General features: G+C 46.6%; 1 protein-coding gene across 5 annotated transcripts in view; it reads left to right on the top strand.

The window, feature by feature from the left end:
• Positions 1-20,874, top strand: part of EPHB1 (EPH receptor B1) — a 386,433-nt gene that overhangs the window by 90,991 nt on the left and 274,568 nt on the right. For all 5 annotated transcript variants that reach the window (XM_038415984.2, XM_043492655.1, XM_043492656.1 and 2 more), the window contains exon 2: positions 13,037-13,101. In XM_038415984.2, coding sequence (XP_038271912.1) covers positions 13,037-13,101 — 65 coding nt within the window. The remainder of the gene's footprint in view (positions 1-13,036; positions 13,102-20,874) is intronic.

Raw genomic sequence — 20,874 nt, 5'->3', positions numbered from 1 at the left:
CATTTTTTCCACCTTCTAATCTGGACCAGCCTCTGGGACGGAGTAGATAGGGGCCACGTTGAAATATTTGCACCTGCGGGAGGAGAAAAAGGGAGGATAATATGTTAAAAGATACATTTTAGAGAACAAAGAGGACACTCTCAGTGAAACAGGCAATTCATAGTACACAGCACATGTTCTTTCTGTACAAGGTCGCATTTTGCCTCTTATACTGAAGTGCCTGCCACTTTGGTGTAAGTAAGCCATCACACACGGCCAGGCAACAGAATTCAGCTTTCAGGCAGCCATGGGAAGCCCTAGGGGCACGCGGGGTTCTGCTTCTTCCGCATTCATCTCAATGCTTTCAAACTGCCGGGCCCCTTTCCCATAGCAAGCAATGCCTGGTGGGTTTGCAATATAAAAGGAGGGCCTGCGGGCTCTCTGGGATGATCACTTCACACAACACCCCCACCCCCTGCACCCACTGCGTGGCTCCAAAGAGGCTCTGAGCAGGGATGAGCCCTTTAAACTAAATGCGAACAGCCCAGCATGGCTGGGTTTCCCCCCACCGCATGGCTCCGATCAGGCTCTCACTCACCAGAAGTGCCTTCTCCAGGGTCATGGTCCGGGAGCCCGCATTGGGAGTGGGGGGAGGCTATTGGCTCCAGTGTTAAAAATAGTTCCTGGCTAGGGGGGAAAACGGATTCCGCACTTGCTGCCTGTGCACTGTCCTCCTCCTTCTCATCCTCCAATAACTCATCCTCCTCACTCCGTGCAACTCCCCCCTTGCAGGTGTCCGCGGACAGTGGTGGGGTAGTGGCGTCACCCCCCATAATTGCATGCAGCTCATGGTAGCAACGGCATGTATGGGGCTGTGACCCAGGGCGCCGATTCGCCTCCCTGGCTTCTTGGTACATTTGCCTGAGCTCCTTGATCTTTGTACAACACTGCTCTGTGTCCCTGGAGTAGCCTCTTTCCGTCATGGCCCTGGAGACTTTAGCGTACGTATTTGCATTTCTTTTTTTAGAACGTAGTTCTGCCATAACAGATTCATCTCCCCAACATGCGATGAGATCCAGTACCTCCAATTTGGACCATGCTGGAGCTCGTCTGCGAATCCGGGACTGCGTGGTCTCTTCTGATGGTGGACTCTGCATGGTCGCCTGTGATAGTGGACTGTGCTGATGGTGACCAAACAGGAAATGAAATTCAAAAGTTCCCGGGGCTTTTACTGCCTACCTGGCTAGTGCATCGGCGTTGAGAGCATTGTCCAGAGCGGTTACAAGGGAGCATTCTGGGAGGCCAATAACATCAAATTGCATCCACAGTACCTGTAACCCGGAACTGCGATCTCGATTTTAGCGCTACTCCACTTGCCGAGGTTGAGTACAGAAATCGGATTAAAGAGCTCTTTAGATCGAAAAAAACGGTTTGGTCGTGTGGATGGAATCAGTTTTATTTCGAATTAACTCAGCTAATTCCGAAATAACCGCATACTGTAGACCAGGCCTGAGTTTCACCCTGTAGCAAGAATATTGGGGGGAGAAGGATGAGAACATGTCTCTTGCAGTTGGCTGTCCTGTGTGTGGGCTGGAAACAGGAATAGCTAGACACTCCCAGGGGAACTGGGAGATTGATTCTGTTCCTTCTTGATTCAGGAGCTAAAGATCTTCTGGGTAGGTGTTCTGACACTAATTTTGCTGTTAATGGGATTATATGCTGACCTGCATTTGCTGTTAACAACTCAGACAGTTACTAGATGTGCAGAAAGAAAAAAATGTATGTGGAGAGAGAGAGACCTAAGGCAAGAAGAGAGAACAGCTGAGGTTAAGGAGAGAAAAAGGGAAAGGAGGACAACAGAGTAGGAGAGATGGGAGTGGGGAATATGTGGAATTGGACTGCAAGACAGGGAAAAACACAAAAGAGAAGATGGAAAAACAAGGGAGAGTTAAAATGACATGGGCAGGAAAGGGAGATGACTTTGAAGCTTTGTGTCTGATTGATGATGCTCAGGCAGTGATCCACTGTAATCCCTTCGTTAGCAAGCTGAGAAAAGTAATTTTTACACTAGCCCCTGACCAACTGCCTTTCCCCCGCTCTTCTTCCGAGTGATTGATTGTCCTGGTGGTGTATCTATTGTCTGGGCATACCACTGAGGTGGCTTAGCTGGTAGAGAATTCTCTCATGCCTCCTGCATACTGATCGGCTTGATACACAACTCTTCCATGCCTCTTTGAAGTCTGTGGCGATACAGAGCCTGTCACTTTGCAACCAGATCTGAGTGGTGCATATAGAGTTTGAGTCTGTCCAACTATGTAGGCTGTTCAGGTAGCTTGAGGTGTAAATGCTCTGATTTGTGCCCACAAATACGGGCACAGATATAATGGACATTTGGATTCATTTAAAGGGAGGCCAATCATCAGCCTGGATGAAAATTTAGGCTACTTGGTTATATGTCCTCAGTTATACCTTTCAGGTGGCAGTATGGAGTGTCCATAAGGGGTGGAGGGTTTCTGTCTGATAGAAGGATAAACAATGAGCTCTTTGGATCAACAAGCCATTAAGGTAGCTTACAAGGATTCTGCACTGCCTCTCACTTTGATGATAAAACATAGTGCCTGATTTTCACAAGAGTTTAGCCCCTGTTTAGGCAATAAAAGTAAATGGGCAGCTTCTTGGGAGTGCTCAGCATGCTGGGTCCTGAGAGAGGGCCAAATTTTTGCAATGTGTCACAGTGGGAGCTGTTGGCTGCGCACTTCTGAAAATCTGGTCTTGTTCAGGTGCATAAATGGGAGCTGAGCCCTTTAGAATATCTAGTGCCAGTGCTTAAAACCTGACCCTGAACTAACCAGATGGCAGTTAGAACCTTACTCCTGTGTTTAGGCACATGAAGTGATGGACTCTGTTGGTGCAAGAAGCCTATGTAGAAGCTCCTGAAATGCTGAGAGTGACAAAGTCCAAGAACTAGCACCTGAGACCCTTTCAAATTTCAAACTGACTTCAGAACGCTTGATAGCAGTATAACTCTTATAAAGAACTTTCAGACTCCTGGGCCTTCTGAGTCGGAGGACTTTGGTCAGCTCATGATGGCATGGAGCTGAGAGAGATTTAGCTAATGTTGCTTTTCAAACACTTTCCTGGATTGTGGAGCTCTTGCAAAATATAGTAAATAAAAAGTTCTGTAAAATAACATTTTGTAGGTGAGAGTCAGGAGCAAAATCTGAGGGTGACTGTACCATTAGATTTCAGGCTAGAGACCCTATGGTGTAAAAACAAAAAGAATATTTGGACATAAGAACAAGTCCATCCAGAAAGGATCATTTGGTACTTAACCATGCTCAGTGGCACAAGCCAAGTGATACATCCTCCACTTTTGAATCACACTGGACCACTTTTAAACTGAGGAGCCTTCTGCTCACAACATGATGCAATGATATGTTTATCTCACTGTCAACCGTGAGGCCATATATATGCTAGAAAAATGAAAAGGAGTACTTGTGGCACCTTAGAGACTAACAAATTTATTTGAGCATTAGCTTTCGTGAGCTACAGTTCACTTCATTGGATGCATTCCTGATGATGAGTGTTGTTCCTGTGATTTTTCTAAGCACCTAAAAATTAGGTGCTGTGATACTTAGCATTGCAATGCCTAAGTCCTTTTGTGATTCTGCCCCTAGGTTCCTCAGCTTCCATCATTCAAGTCCCCAAGAAGCTTGAATTTCAATGGCTGTGCATGCTCAAGCTGCCTCAGTCCTTAAACTGCCCAACCACTTTGGGGCCTAACACACACCTCAGTTCCAGAAAGAGTCATAAAGTAGGTGTTTCCCCACCAATCTTGCCTTTGGGGTCCAATCCAGTAGACCTTCTGAGAGCACATCAAAAATATTTTAGCACTGTAGCATTGCATTCGAGGAGGTGATTCATTTGCAGACATGTTTCCCAATTCAGAACTTTCCCACTAAACTTCTAACTTCTTAGGAAATCCACAGAAAAGAGACATATGAGGAGTGGATCTTGGCTTTGTACTCAGAGAAATTAGAAGCTGAAGTCTGATAAATACACAGTCTTAAGAGTTTTTCTGATGTCTTCTGCTGCAACAGGTTAGAAAGACCTGTCAGGGAGAGCAGCAGGACACAGCTCAGGCCCAGCAGAGCAGCTGGAGACCCACCAGGCAGCATCGGGAGCCCCAGGGCCAGGGGAGCAGCAGCAGCAACAGGGCTCGTACCCAGGGCCAGGCGGCAGGCACCATTTCTAGAAAAATGGTGTGTTCTGAAATAGTGTTCACTAACATGACTTCATGTCATGTATACACAGGGTGTAAGATGAACCACTAGCAGCTAAGATGTTAACCATGATTTGCCCTGGCTATGCTAGCTGAGTTCTGTGTAAAATCAAGTTCGTAAAAATATGTTAGCTGACACCTCTTCAGACATGACCACTTTTCCTAGTCTGGACATGGCCTGGAGAGAGAATTCAGCTCTCAGTTCCAGTGTTTCCTGCTCCTGCACTTCCATTGCAAATTGCATGATATTCAATCATTTTCCTAAAACCCTAGCTCCGGGTTTCGCATGATGATGTGAGAATCTCAGCTTTCACTGAAAGTAAGAGTAAGTTTCTAGCCTTTGTGGTTGTGGAGAAAAGCTTCAAAACATGAACCCTGAAGAGGGTGACACCAGGAGATAAAAAGAACCCCAACGTTGTGTGTTTTTAACCTCATGATCTTTTGGGGGCCTGCTTCAGTTCTATAGACTCTCTAGTTGTAGGCCATGGCCTGACCATGCTTTGGCCGAGCCAAACCTGAGTGGCTAGCTATCCTTCCTCATGATGTGGGTGAGGAGGGTTGGAGAAGAGAGGAGAGGAATGGGGAATAGGATTGGCTGAGCGAAATTCTAAGTGAGCGGTATTATGACCTGGTGTGCAGGGTCACCGCACTACTCAGGTTTGTGCCAAGTCGCAATGCCACTCAGACTTGGACGGGGTAGGTGTAGTGGCTCATGGGTTGAGGGGGCAGCCTACCCCTGGTGGTGGTGGGGGCACCTGAGGGAGGAAGAGAAGGGTCTGGTGGGGGGAGGAATCTGTGCCCTTTCCCTTCTAAATGGCACTGCCCCATTACTGTGCTGCCAGGTAAAGTAACAGACTGTTGGAATATGGGCAATCTTAGCAAGATGAGTGAATCTGGAGAAAAACTGTCAGTTGGCAGGACTGTATGTGTGTGACATCGGGGTCAGGAATGGAAGAAAGGGCTGGGCTGCAATCTGTCCAACTCTAGGGCATCCACATGGAATATTTGCCTCTCAGCATGCCTAGCAAAGCTGTCCTCCCAGCAATGCTCCCCGGCTGCTGCACCACTTCTTGCTGAGAGCGAACCACACCCCACTGAGCATGGGGATGTTGGCTGTCTCATCACTAAGCAGAAGCTCTTGTCCTAGGAGTTATGTATGTACAAAAGAAGGGGTGGGTTAAGAAGACTCTGCCCTCTCTCTACCCCAAGCTATGCCCTGAAACAGGCAGAAAGACTGTCCCCTCCAGAACTGAGTTTGGTCACCACAAGGGAACCCTCGTCACTTGGAAACTTCACCCCTCCCCCAGTTAAATATTCCACAACTGTGGGTTTTTCAAGCTGAGAGCTGTGTAATTTGCCACATGTGTGACCTGTGACCAGGTAACATCTCCCCACCCCCAAATCTCTTGGAGAGGCCTGCCAAAGGTCAGCTTCTAATCCACTGTCTGTAGGAGCTTTTCATCTGCCATGAATGAATAGGCCCGAGGAGACTAAAGGAAAGAACCCGGCAGTAATAGAACCAAACACTCATTTGTCATGTTAGAGCAGAGCTGTGTGACAGGCGGCTGCTGCTGCTAACACTAATCCCCTCGTGTCTCACAGTCATGCACCGCGGCATAGATAAGAAAGTCGAACTCGGAGGAAGAGGATGCAAACCTCCCTCTTGTCACTGCAGACTTGATGGGCAAAACATATTTGTTAACATGGATTTTTTTTTCCCTAACTTCACGAGGCAACTATTCTGAATGGCACAGAACACTGCCAAGTTACAACAGCCAGGGAACTACAGAAATCAGTGCAAAGGAAGCACCTTACTGGCTGAAGTTATCAAAAGTACATTCCTGGTGTCAGAGCACAGCCAAGAAAAGCACTCCAGGGAAGCAAGTTATAAGTGCACCGAACTGATGTACAGGAAGAGAGATGATGAAGTGAAAATCTTTTCTAAATAAACACTTGTTAAAAGTGCCTTTCCTGTAATTGAACACAGCAAGCCTATATATTAAAGAAAGATGAATTATGGGTAAACTAGAACAATCTTTGCTGATATGAGGTGGTGGTTATTCATTTCCTTAGTTATTGCAGAGCTGGGAGGTTGTACTAGTGGATAGAGACTCAGGAGACCAGAGTTCAATTCACAGCTCAGCCACAGACTTCCTGTATGACCTTGGGCAAGGAATTTTAATCCAGCCTGTGCTTACATTGCCCATCTGTAAAATGGGGCTCATACCTCCCTATCTCACAGGGCTGTTATGAAGATAAAAGCCCCTAATTCTGAGGCTCTTGGATACTACAGTGAGAAGTGCTGAGATAGGAAGAGTTCTCTGCTTGGAAGATGGGGGGGTCACGAGTATCACTTCTGCATATGCACTGGCATGTCAACCTATTTCTTTGAAGGACTCCAGTAAGGATTAATGGCTTCTTAATGAGGTATATGACAGTCCTTCCAGAGATATGTGTGCAAGGAAAGAAATCAGATTTGTGCTGATTGCCCAATAGGGGGCCTGCCTCAACTAAGAACCCTCTTTGTAGAAGGGCTTAAAGATGAGCTGTGTATATAACAAAGTGTGTTTAAGGACTAAGGCCAGTGGAACTGCATATTTACTGGAGTTAACAGCTACACATAAGGAGCTTGGAAGCCCAGGATCTGTAGCTGCCAAATACTCAAGTGGCATTTCTCGGGGGAGGCGAATGAATGGAAGTGTGCTGAGAGGGATCGCAGCACAGTACTCCACTATTGTTTGTAGCAAACATTACACTATGGCCCAGATGTGTTGGATGAAGCTAACTTTCTATAAACAAATGACTCGAATCCCCTTGCATTTCTCTTCTTCCCTTTTCTATTTCCCACTCTTTCTTTTACCTCTTGATATCTCTTTCTTCATTCCTTTTCATTGGCTGTTATTAACCCTAATGCTTCAGCCTCTTAAAAATTTCTCCTTTTTTCCTGTTCAGGCTCGTGTTACCCCTTACGGGCCAGATTCCGATACCCTTCCCCATTTGAATGGCGATGTTTCTAGTGCAATTATGCCTGAAGGCCCCATTGTGCGAAACATTGCCCATACACAAACAGACAGGCTCTGCCCTGAAGAACTTAGTCTCTCTGTCTCTTGCCTATTCAAAGCAGAGGAGGAAGGGAGCAGTGTCTTCATTTTACAGGTACTCCTCTGAGTCAGCAGTGAAGTGACTTCCCCAGTTACAGAAGCCAGGAACTGAACCAAGTCACCTAAGTCCCACAGCAGCGTCTTAACTACAAAGCCAGGTCTCACCCTGCCCCGCCCCTGTGTAAAACAGCACTCTGCTACTTGAGCAGCCTCATGACTTGAGATGACTTGAGAGGGACTACTGATTGAGTAAGGTGCTTCCCAACTTGAGGGAGAGGATCTGAATGTGGCCCTACAGACATATGTTTACCTTCAGTTTTCTAGGCTCCTTTTCCCACTCTCTGTCTCTCTCCCAATGTTCGCAAAAAGAAAAGGAGTACTTGTGGCACCTTAGAGACTAACAAATTTATTAGAGCATAAGCTTTCGTGAGCTACAGCTCACTTCATCGGATGCATTTGGTGGAAAAAACAGAGGAGAGATTTATATACACACAGAGAACATGAAACAATGGGTTTATCATACACACTGTAAGGAGAGTGATCACTTAAGATAAGCCATCACCCACAGCAGGGGGGGGAAAGGAGGAAAACCTTCCATGGTGACAAGCAGGTAGGCTAATTCCAGCAGTTAACAAGAATATCAGAGGAACAGTGGGGGGTGGGGTGGGGGGGAGAAATACCATGGGGAAATAGTTTTACTTTGTGTAATGACTCATCCATTCCCAGTCTCTATTCAAGCCTAAGTTAATTGTATCCAGTTTGCAAATTAATTCCAATTCAGCAGTCTCTCGTTGGAGTCTGTTTTTGAAGCTTTTTTGTTGAAGTATAGCCACTCTTAGGTCTGTGATCGAGTGACCAGAGAGATTGAAGTGTTCTCCAACTGGTTTTTGAATGTTATAATTCTTGACGTCTGATTTGTGTCCATTCATTCTTTTACGTAGAGACTGTCCAGTTTGGCCAATGTACATGGCAGAGGGGCATTGCTGGCACATGATGGCATATATCACATTGGTAGATGCGCAGGTGAACGAGCCTCTGATAGTGTGGCTGATGTGATTAGGCCCTATGATGGTATCCCCTGAATAGATATGTGGACAGAGTTGGCAACGGGCTTTGTTGCAAGGATAGGTTCCTGGGTTAGTGGTTCTGTTGTGTGGTGTGTGGTTGCTGGTGAGTATTTGCTTCAGATTGGGGGGCTGTCTGTAAGCAAGGACTGGTCTATCTCCCAAGATCTGAGAGAGTGATGGCTCGTCCTTCAGGATAGGTTGTAGATCCTTGATGATGCGTTGGAGAGGTTTTAGTTGGGGGCTGAAGGTGATGGCTAGTGGCGTTCTGTTGTTTTCTTTGTTGGGCCTGTCCTGTAGTAGGTGACTTCTGGGTACTCTTCTGGCTCTGTCAATCTGTTTCTTCACTTCAGCAGGTGGGTATTGTAGTTGTAGGAATGCATGATAGAGATCTTGTAGGTGTTTGTCTCTGTCTGAGGGGTTGGAGCAAATGCGGTTATATCTTAGCGCTTGGCTGTAGACAATGGATCGAGTGGTATGATCTGGATGAAAGCTAGAGGCATGTAGGTAGGAATAGCGGTCAGTAGGTTTCCGATATAGGGTGGTGTTTATGTGACCATCGCTTATTAGCACCGTAGTGTCCAGGAAGTGGATCTCTTGTGTGGACTGGTCCAGGCTGAGGTTGATGGTGGGATGGAAATTGTTGAAATCATGGTGGAATTCCTCAAGAGCTTCTTTTCCATGGGTCCAGATGATGAAGATGTCATCAATGTAGCGCAAGTAGAGTAGGGGCATTAGGGGACGAGAGCTGAGGAAGCGTTGTTCTAAGTCAGCCATAAAAATGTTGGCATACTGTGGGGCCATGCGGGTACCCATCGCAGTGCCGCTGATTTGAAGGTATACATTGTCACCAAATGTGAAATAGTTATGGGTCAGGACAAAGTCACAAAGTTCTGCCACCAGGTTAGCCGTGACAGTATCGGGGATACTGTTCCTGACGGCTTGTAGTCCATCTTTGTGTGGAATATTGGTGTAGAGGGCTTCTACATCCATAGTGGCTAGGATGGTGTTTTTAGGAAGATCACCAATGGACTGTAGTTTCCTCAGGAAATCGGTGGTGTCTCGAAGATAGCTGGGAGTGCTGGTAACGAAGGGCCTGAGGAGGGAGTCTACATAGCCAGACAATCCTGCTGTCAGGGTGCCAATGCCTGAGATGATGGGGCGTCCAGGATTTCCAGGTTTATGGATCTTGGGTAGCAGATAGAATACCCCAGGTCGGGGCTCCAGGGGTGTGTCAGGCTGACAAAGGAGGTGCTGTCGTCATCATGAATAGGTCGGAGTATGAACAAGAGGCTACTAGGCAGCTCTCCAACACCACTTTCTACAAGCCATTACCCTCTGATCCCACTGAGAGTTACCAAAAGAAACTACAGCATTTGCTCAAGAAACTCCCTGAAAAAGCACAAGAACAAATCCGCACAGACACACCCCTGGCTAACCTGGTGGCAGAACTTTGTGACTTTGTCCTGACCCATAACTATTTCACATTTGGTGACAATGTATACAGAAGTCACACACCACACAACAGAACCACTAACCCAGGAACCTATCCTTGCAACAAAGCCCGTTGCCAACTCTGTCCACATATCTATTCAGGGGATACCATCATAGGGCCTAATCACATCAGCCACACTATCAGATGCTCGTTCACCTGCGCATCTACCAATGTGATATATGCCATCATGTGCCAGCAATGCCCCTCTGCCATGTACATTGGCCAAACTGGACAGTCTCTACGTAAAAGAATGAATGGACACAAATCAGACGTCAAGAATTATAACATTCAAAAACCAGTTGGAGAACACTTCAATCTCTCTGGTCACTCGATCACAGACCTAAGAGTGGCTATACTTCAACAAAAAAGCTTCAAAAACAGACTCCAACGAGAGACTGCTGAATTGGAATTAATTTGCAAACTGGATACAATTAACTTAGGCTTGAATAGAGACTGGGAATGGATGAGTCATTACACAAAGTAAAACTATTTCCCCATGGTATTTCTCCCCCCCACCCCACCCCCCACTGTTCCTCTGATATTCTTGTTAACTGCTGGAATTAGCCTACCTGCTTGTCACCATGGAAGGTTTTCCTCCTTTCCCCCCCCTGCTGTGGGTGATGGCTTATCTTAAGTGATCACTCTCCTTACAGTGTGTATGATAAACCCATTGTTTCATGTTCTCTGTGTGTGTGTATATAAATCTCTCCTCTGTTTTTTCCACCAAATGCATCCGATGAAGTGAGCTGTAGCTCACGAAAGCTTATGCTCTAATAAATTTGTTAGTCTCTAAGGTGCCACAAGTACTCCTTTTCTTTTTGCGAATACAGACTAACACGGCTGCTACTCTGAAATCTCCCAATGTTGTTTCTCATTGCCCACTTCCCGGAGCACTCTCTTCGCCACCCTCCTTTCTCTCTAATGGTGTTGCCATCCCCGCTGTTATACCTCCTGTTTTTGACTCCCCATCACTGCTCCCAGTAGGCCTGTGTGAGGTGGTGGTTCCCACTCCCCATTTTTGGTACTGATTGCCAACCCACCCCACACACAACATACATCCTCAGAATTGTTGTGTGTCTCCCATTTTCCAGACGTCTCACAACTTCACCATGATTCATGCCATTTTAAGGGTGGATTTTTTGGTAAGGCTGCTAATAGCTGTAACTCTTGGGTTTGCCATGAGAGGCCCAAAGGAAGAAAACTTCTGTGATTTGACAGTGTCCACTTCTTTCCTTATTTAAGTAGATGGAGGACCTATGGAAGGTGAGTGGCAGGGCCATAGCCAATGTCATACTCCTACAGGGACAGCAAGGATGGGCCATTGTTGAGGTCGCTAGTGTCTGGTGTAGGAGACCCAAGTTTAATTCCTTGCTCTGCCACACTGTAAGTCACTTAGCCTCTCTGTGCTCAGTTCCTCACCAGTGAAGTCAGGGTAATAGCACTGTCCTATCTCACAGGTGGTTGTGAGGAACAAGACATGAAGAGAGCGAAGCATGCAGATACTGTGGTGACGGGCTGTGTAAATATCTTAGAGCAATAGTTACAAGGAGAGTCCTAATACTGGCGAGAATTGTAGATTTTCCACACTAACTTTTGAACCCTGTTTATACTTTAAATTGAGGTGGAATGCCTCATCTCCACTGCTAAACCCCACTTCAGTCTCTGAAGGAGCCATATCAAATGCTGCTAGCCAATGCTGCTGATTAAAGAAAGAATGTAGAACATTAATCAAGAGAAACTGGGTGGCGGGTCCCGGTTGAAGTCTTCTAGCCTTATGTCCCTGAGTAGTGGCAAAGGATGGGTGGAAAGACTAATAAGAGTTCCTCATTTCCCACTTGTGATTTCTGGAATGTTGATGGAGGGATTAAACACAACAGTTTGGCAGCATTTACTATATTCTTTTAGTTGTACTGATTTTATTTCCAGGCCATTTATCTTTCCAGCACCATATGTTTATCTTTCCAGCATTCACTTCCTCACTTTCCTACTACATTGAAGTAATAACTTTCTTGGGACAAAAGTGCTCCCTTTTTAGGCACCCAGGTGGTATCTGGGCTGTAAAGGAAAACACCAACATTCATAGGTTTGGGGGTTGACCAGACAGTTAGCTAGACCAGACGTGAGGGACACATTTCTTTCGCATTTGGTAGAGATGCAGGATCCAAGCAAATTAATCTTGGTGTCTGCCTGACTGAAAAGAAATAAATAAAACCTGGAAGATTTTCCCCATCTGTCTGTATATGTTGCAGGTTTTTTTCTTATAAAAGGAGGGCAGGGAAAATATTATCTGTATTGCATCTTAACATTTTGCAAAAATCCTCCTCCAAAAACTGAAACAGAAATCCTACTGCAGTGATATTACTTACTATTCATTGATCTGACTCTCCCCTACCCATGACGGGGATAATGAATGTATGCAACATCTTGCTACATGGAACAGCTGCCAGTCCATAAAACAGGACATCCAATGCTGTTGATCAAAGCACCCAGCTGTCAGCAACTTCACACCAGGACTGCAGAGATTGTATCTGTGACTGAAGTTGAGGTCCCGCCCTCATCCCTCCATCCCTGGACTTGTCCTCTGTTGTAACAATTCAAGGAGCAAAATGAAATCTTCAGCCAGGAGTTAGTGCTTTTTATCCAGGCCTTGATATAGGTACCTTTTTACAACTCCACACAACCATTTTTATGGGTAACATTATTTTCCTGTTTCAGGGCTATCACAATGCAGATTCACATGCATCATTGTAGTCTAAGGGGGTACTTGTGACTCATTCACTTGTAGGCCAGGATCTTGAGGCTTTATGCTGAAATAAATCCAATTGATTTCTATGGGAGTCTTGCTGGAGAAACAGGAGACTCTCACTGCTGGTGTAGATTGCATTAAGAATGTGGGCTTCAGAAACTGTTCAATGTAAAAAGCGATCCACTGCATTATTTCGGAAGAGCTCCCAGGACCTGATCCTGCACCATCAAAGCCAAAGAGAGTGCTAGTCATTACAATGGGTGCCAAATCAGATACCAAATAGGTTTGCAGTGTGTTTGTAATTTCAGTCTATTATTTGGAGTCCCTAGTAACTCATTTTGTTTTGATCCTCTTGTGTGTGCTCCTCAGAAACCTTGATGGATACCCGGACGGCTACAGCTGAGCTGGGCTGGACTGCAAACCCTCCTTCAGGGGTAAGTGGATGTGTCAAATTGCTGGCTCTTTGCATGTTTATCAGGTCTTGCAGGCCTCACAGTCATTTTCAAGAAATGCTGATTTTAAAAACTCCTGAGTCCTTTCTGCGTGCTGAAGACTGCCTTTTGCTCACGACAAAAATACTCGCCAAACAGCATCAGCAAAAATACTCACCACCATCTACACACAGGAAGTGTTTTGAGGGAAGTTCTATGGCCTGTGTTATGCAGGATGTCAGATTAATAATATGTCTATACAATGGACCTTACAGCTGCACCACTGCAGCTGCGCCGCTGTAAGATCTCCTGTGTAGCTGCTCTGTGGGAGAGAGCTCTCCTGCCTGCATAATTAAACCACCCCGCAAGGAAGCAGTGGTAGCTGTGTCGATGAGAGAGCGTCTCCTGGTGACATAGCACTGTCCACACTGGTGCTTTTGTCGGTGTAACTTATGTTAGTCAGGGGTGTGTTTTTTCACATCCCTGACCTGCAAAAGTTTTGCCTGCAAAAGTGCTAGTGTAGACACAGCCTAAATCACAGTGGTACTTTCTAGTCTTAGCATCTATGAATAACCCAAATTTCACATTTAATTTAATATATAAAGCCAATCACACTTTTCTATCCCAGCAGTGTCTGATCTGTGAATCACCAGCCTCCCTTCCAAAGGCAGGAACATTGAGTGGGCACCTCAGTGTCATAAGGCAAGGGTTAAATTACACTTGGATAGCTGGGCAAAGCGACTCTCTGAGCCTGACTCCCCAGTGGAAAGTCACTCCACCTACTCTCCCTCTTCAGGTGCAAACCCACCACAAATCCCTAGCCATGACATGCACAGCAGGGGCTGGTTAGGAACTGCTTGTCATGTTTCCAGTCAATGATCTATCCCCTCTGCTGGAAATTCGCTTTGTGCATGGCTCTTTTGCCTACTCCCTCTCAGATGGCATCAGCCTCCACTCAACTCACATTCTGATGAGGCACAGCACGCTGCCAGGAAGTGGTTAGCTTTCAGAAACAGCTGCAGAGTGGAAGAGAGGGGTTTGATTTCTGTACTGTACCACCTTCCGCCCATAGCCACGGCATTCCAAAGCATTTTGCAAGGCAATGAGTCATAGTCTGTTGGTGCATTAACTATGTAGAAAATTGCACAGCAGTAACTGTTGTGTACTCAGCCCTGGCTCATATACAGCTCGTGAACATTAGAACCTGTTTTTCTGTGGGAGGCAATGTTGACTCATAAACTGGAGAAAATGTGTGTGTGTGTTGGGGGGGGAACTGGGGAGAAGGCAGGGAGAATGTGTTGGAGACAGTGGAATGATGGGAGAGAATGAGGGGAAAGGGAAGGATGATATTAGGGGGCAGCAGATTGAAGAGGAGGTGATGAAATGGGCGGGGGGGGATACTGGGTAAGAGACTAGAGGATACAATGGGAGCTGGATAGTGCTCAGACAGAACAACAGCTTCCCCATCTCTGGTTAGGAGAAGGGCACAAGGTACCCTCCCATAGAAAGAAGAAGACTGCCTATTTGGGTGTACGTCCCTGACTGGGTTTGTCTATCTGAAATCATCCCTCACCACCAGTGTGTGTGGGATGTCTTCATCCATAAAGGGGAAAACTAGAAGGCAAACCAATTTAATGATCTGCTTCATGATTGGCTTGAATTGTTTTTGGACAGCTGACTCATCCTTTTTGACCTCCTTAAGGCTGGCAACTGCAGTCTTATTTTTTTTTCTTCTGAATAGATAACTCTGGTTAGCACAAGACGTGTTTCATCTTAATTTATCATAGAAGATTAGGGTTGGAAAAGACCTCAGGAGGTCATCTAGTCCAACGCCCTGCTCAAAGCAGGACCAGCACCAACTAAATCATCCCAGCCAGGGCTTTGTCAAGCCTGACCTCAAAAACTTCAAAGGAAGGAGATTCCACCACATCGCTAGGTAACCCATTCCAGTGCTTTACCACCCTCCTAGTGAAATAGTGTTTGCTAATATCCAACCTAAACCTCCCCCACTGCAACTTGAGACCAATGCTCCTTGTTCTGTCATCTGCTACCACTGAGAAAGGTCTAGATCCATCCTCTTTGGAACCCCCCTTCAGGTAGCTGAAGGCTGCTATCAAATCCCCCCTCACTCTTCTCTTCTGCAGACTAAATAACCCCAGTTCCCTCAGCCTGTTCTTGTAAGTCATGTGCCCCAGCCTCCAATCATTTTCATTGCCCTCCGCTGGACTCTCTCCAATTTGTCCACATCCCTTCTGTAGTGGGGGCACCAAAGCTCGACACAATACTCCAGGTGTGTCCTCACCAGTGCCGAATAGAGGGAATAATCACTTCCCTCGATCTGCTGCCAATGCTCCTACTAATACAGCCCAATATGCCATTGACTTTCTTGGCAATGAGGGCACACTGCTGGCTCAAATCCAGTTTCTCATCCACTGTAATCCCCAGGTCCTTTTCTGCAGAACTGCTGCTTAGCCAGGCGGTCCCCAGCCTGTAGTGGTGCATGGGATTCTTCCTTCCTCAGTGCAGGGCTCTGCACTTGTCTTCGTTGAACCTCATCAGATTTTTTTTTGGCCATGCTGGACCCTGTCCCTACCCTCCACCATATCTACCTCTCCTCCCAGTTTAGTGTCATCTGCGAACTTGCTGAGGGTGCAATTAATCCCATCATCCTGATCATTGATAAAGATGTTGAACAAAACTGGCCCCAGGACTGACCCCTGGGGTACTCCGCTTGATACAGGCTGGCAACTAGACATCGAGCCGTTGATCACTACCCATTGAGCCTGACAATCTAGCCAGCTTTCTATCCACCTTATAGTCCATTCATCCAATCCATACATTTGTAACTTGCTGGCAAGAATACTGTGGGAGACCATATCAAAAGCTTTGCTAAAGTCAAGATATATCACAACCAGCACTTTCCCCATATTCACAGAGCCAATTATCTCATCATAGAAGGCAATCAGGTTGGTCAGGCATGATTTATGTATGTGCAAAGCATGTATCTGAGTCTGCATTTTCATATGGGTGACTTCCCATGAAGAGAAGGGAGTTACCTCATAAGTAGAGAACCACTGTGGACAGAACCAATTCGATAAGGAACAAAGCTGCTCCTGGAATTGACACCTCCTCATTCTTTATTGGACCTAAACAGAATAGAAATACAAGGTAGTTTGTGAATTCTTGCCTTTTTTCTTATTGTTTCTTTTGCTTTTTTTTATTGCTCTTTTAAGACTTGCTAGCTAGTAAGTGTGCTTTGAAAAGTTATATTAACAAATATACAAATGTCACTTTTTCACAGCAGACTTACTCAGTCCTGGCAAGCTCGGGGACAAATTAACCCCCGAATGGGGAAGTGGTTATGGAAGCAGTGGGCAATGGGGCAGGCAGCAGGGCCAGGGGTGATTGTGGGGGTGAACTTGGGGCAGAGTCCATCATCTCACAATCAGGGAATGGAGCCCAAAGCCCCATGCCCAGAGATGTCAGTATATTTATGTCTGCATCTATAATTTTCACTCCATGCATCTGAAGAAGTGGGGTTTTTACCCACGAAAGCTTATGCTCAAATAAATCTGTTAGTCTTTAAGGTGCCAACGGACTCCTCATTTTTTTTTAGGAAGAAATTTGTTGACTCTGGTTGTAGGTCTAGGTCCTCCCAAACAAGAACCTGTTTGTACTGCAGTACAAGGGTATGCGTAGCTATGCACAGGGTATGCGTAGTTAAGTGCCACCGTGAAAAGCAGGCTGTGTCCACACTGCAGTGTGTAGCTACCCCCAGCAGTGAAAGGCTCTGGCAAGGTGTAATGGTCCCTCGCTCTCCTGCTCGGAGGGAGGCCACTCAGTCTGGTCTGGCCTGGACAGGACCAGAATCAGTAGGACAGGCAAGACCCACAATAGGATGGGCGATCAATAGTCACAGTCCGGCTTTAGCCTGGGTTTGGGCGGCTCAAGTTGTCAGTCCTTGTAAAAAGTCTAGAACTGAGCTGGGGCCTGGGCTTGATCAGGCTCAGGCAGCCAGCAACAAAACAGTCTATCAGGGCTGGCTTTAGCCTGGGTGGGGCTCCGGCAGCCAGCAAACAAACAGTCTATAGGTAAGCTGGTAAGGGAGGCTCCTTCTTCAAGGCTAGAGCTTCCCTGCACAGTGTAGGGAGTCAGCCACCCCGGGGTGGGGTAGCAGGGGGACGCAGGCCCACCCTACTCCACCACATCCCAACCCAGGGCCCTGGCAGGGGCAGGATTGGCTGCTCCTGCGTCGGCAGGGATCCAGCTGCAACACGCCAACTGAGCCACACTGAGCTCTGCAGCCGGCTGCTCTGTGGCTGCCCTGGGCCACTTCCTGCCTCCCCGGGGTTTGATACCAGTGGCCTCCCAGCCTCTTCCGGCTCCTCGGGGGCACGCACTCCAGGACAGTCCTCGTCGGCGTCAGGGGATCAGGAACAGCCAGGCATAGGTTCCCTTCTGGGCCACTGCAGAACGGGCAGAGCGTCCTTCTCCTCCACAGACTTGGCCCCAACTGTGCTGCAGGGCCTGCCTTTTATATTTTCAGCCATGCCCCAGCACTTCCGGCGAGAGGGGTGGGGTGATCTAGGCTCCGCCCCCCAGGAGAGAGTAATGGTTCCTTGTGTAAAGGGGAGTGTAAAGGAAGGCCCTTCTCGGAGAGAGGCCTCTCAGCCTCACTACACCAGGGGACACTACACTGCTAGTTTTAGGGGATGCACTGCTTGGGTGTGTAGAGAGCCATAGAGGGTATATACCATATGGTTCTGGAGTTTCTTTACTCACCGAAGCAGTGCCTCACAGTCTATACTGCTATTAATACTTGGGCTGGGAGATGCATGCATTGTAGGTACGCTACATGCTGCAATAAATGAGCATGCAATGTAAACATACCCTAAAACATCACCTCTTATGTGTGGGTTTTACCCATTTCCATTACATGCTGTGTATCCCTGGGGCCTCGCACTCTTCATCAGAGGCAAAGGAGGTGTGGGATTCCCTGCAAGCTCACACCCGGTGAAAGAGAAATCTGACTCTGCTGAAAGTAGTGGTGAGGGACCAGCAGCTCTGGCTAGAAGACCAAAGCATTAACTGTTCCAGAAGTCCTTAACCGCAGAAAGGCCTTGCAGGAGAACAAACCACAAGAAGCAACTAAACTTGACAGCTTCTCTTCGGTGGGAAGGAAACAGAAGTGTTGTTTCTTTCTTTGATTCCCAGGTTTCCTTGTCAGATACCTCAGAACCGAGCGTCTCAGTCTTCCAGGGCTAAGGTTTGTTGTGTTAATTTAGATGGAATACCTGGACACAAAGAGCCAAAAGTGTTCACATACCCTGTTACCATCAACATCAAAACGTTTTAAATGGGGTTTGGTAGAGGGAGACCTCAGCTTACATTATACCATGGTGGAAAGACCATTAAACTCCTTTCTAACTTTGTATGAAAGATAAGATACAGTAAGGAAGAAAAAACAGTTGAAATGTAAAGTATGAAGTAAGACTGTCACTTAAACAGCATCCCTTGTGTCCTTTCCCTTGGGGTGGAGAGTTTTTAGAACAACCCCTCCCCCTTTATTTAGCAGTCTCTTAGAAGGTAATAACTGTCCATCTGGGGGAAAAGAATAAGTGCATTGAAATGGGCGGGAGTTGTTGCTTATTTTTGTTAAGTCCAATCCTGTTCCCTAGAAGACAAACATGCACAAGAGAGGGAAAAAGACCAGCAAAGGGAGACAATCCAGCTTCTGTCTCTGGTGTTACCTCTTACTTGAAACCTCAGTACTGGAAAAACACAGGATGTGGCCTTATCAGCACCCCAAGACCTGGCAGGCTTGTACCCACGTTGGGCTGCTTAGGGAATTGCTTTTAGTTGGCTTTCAGGTAACAGGCTTCCATCAGTGTCGCAGAAAAGACAGTTTTGTCGGGCTAAGTCAGATTCCTCTTAGACAGAAGGAAAAGCAGGGGTGGGGTGGGGGGGAGAGGAACTAGTCAGGTGGAAAAGAAAAGGTCACATGGGGTAAAGGGAGTGTCAATCTCACATCCCAGCTAGTGGTTGGGATTGAGCTGGTGAAGATGACAGTGTGATTTGGGCCCCTCTCTGGCCCAGTCTGGTCAGGACAACGCACACCACAGAGGTCACAGTACTCCCAGCAGATGGTTGGGATGGCAGCTGCCATAATGGTGGAGCTGTTCTCTCATCTTTTAGTCAGCCAGTGTAGCAATAGCAATAGCAATTCATCCATTCATCCAACCCAGCCAGCAGTTGTTGACTGACAGCTGCTTCTGCTAATTTCTCTCCCCTGCCCCAGTCTTCTCTCTTTAAGAACACCAAAAGGGAGCAACAGGCAGACTAGCCCATTCCCTTCTTATTTTGTTCACTTTTTGTCCATAGATTTCCAGTCCCACGTTCATGTTTACCAGACATGATCTTAAGATAGTCCATGAGTTATCAGCAGGGTTTTTGTTGGGTCTAATTCAGTCTTGTTGTCTCCCATGTGCACCTTTTTCTCATCATTTTTATAGGTTATTTTGACATTTTCTTTAAACCTTCACTCACTTTTTACAGTTGAACGCACAGTTAAGGTAAACTTGTAGGCCCAGTTAGTAGAGCAGGCCCTGGTAGTGAGGAGAGAGCTTTAAATAAAAGAGAGAAGGTGTTTTCTCACTTTCTTCTAGCCCAAGGGATCCCAGGAAGTCAAAAGTGAAAATGAGGAGAAAAACGCAGAACTACTGCCCTGTTGCTGGAATGATGGGCAACTGTCTGATTCCATGCCCAAAGTCTTACAGGAGAAAATATGGGAGAAGTTCTTTCTCCTGAACACACCTGAGAGAATAGGAGGGTGGTACCATTACTAGACCTTCCTGACCACGTGATCGCCCCAGAAAGGAGAAGCACCAGGAACTAAGTTGGCTGGGCACTGAAAGCTGAAGTATATCAGTTCAGTCTAGAAAATGTATACCCCTGCACCCAGCAACAGAGGACATCATCAGAGCTGAGTGAGTCCATCCAGCAGCCCCGCAAGCCTCAGCAAACAAGCTCAGAGCTCCTATCCTGTCCAGGAGCAAGGTGGACTCCATAGTGATACCCATGGAAGATGTTGCCTTGTTCTCTCTTGTAGCAGATGCATAGAGGATAACATTTTCCTAAAAAGATGCTACGGGCCGGTATTGTTGACTCAGCCCTAAGAAAGGATGCTAAAGCAGCCACTACTGCTGTTACTGGTATGGAAGCATCATGTCAGTAGTGAGTCATCATTTTTGGCAACTAGGTGTCAGAGGTTGCGACTTCATGTGGAGTGCTGGGCATTCAACAGCTCTGAAAATTGGGCTAGGGTGTGGGGGGAAATTTAAAAATAGAGCCACATAAAACCAGAGCCCAGTTTGTAAAACGTTGACCTACTTGTTCTACCTTAATGTTACAAAAGCCAGATATGATGTAAACTAGCTGCAGACATCGTTACAAGATTTCACCATGGGAGATAAGGGTCCTTTTACCCGAGCTCATACTTCATCAGTGGCTAATTGTGGGTCATGTATCGTTTATCCCTCAGCCTTGATCTGTCTATCTGAGCCTGTGATCGCTCAGCTGCCTGACTGTCTAGTAGATTCTTTTATTAGACACCTGAGCATTCTCTCTTGACAAAATATAAGGGCTCACCCAGACAGGGGTGGATGAGGGTATGTAGGTGTGGGGGATCATAGAATCATAGAATCATAGAATATCAGGGTTGGAAGGGACCCCAGAAGGTCATCTAGTCCAACCCCCTGCTCAAAGCAGGACCAAGTC

Source organism: Dermochelys coriacea, chromosome 9 (assembly GCF_009764565.3).
Source record: "Dermochelys coriacea isolate rDerCor1 chromosome 9, rDerCor1.pri.v4, whole genome shotgun sequence".
Taxonomy (NCBI): Eukaryota; Metazoa; Chordata; order Testudines; family Dermochelyidae; genus Dermochelys; species Dermochelys coriacea.
The sequence above is the reverse complement of the archived record's forward strand: the minus strand, read 5'-3'. Positions and strand labels throughout refer to the sequence as shown.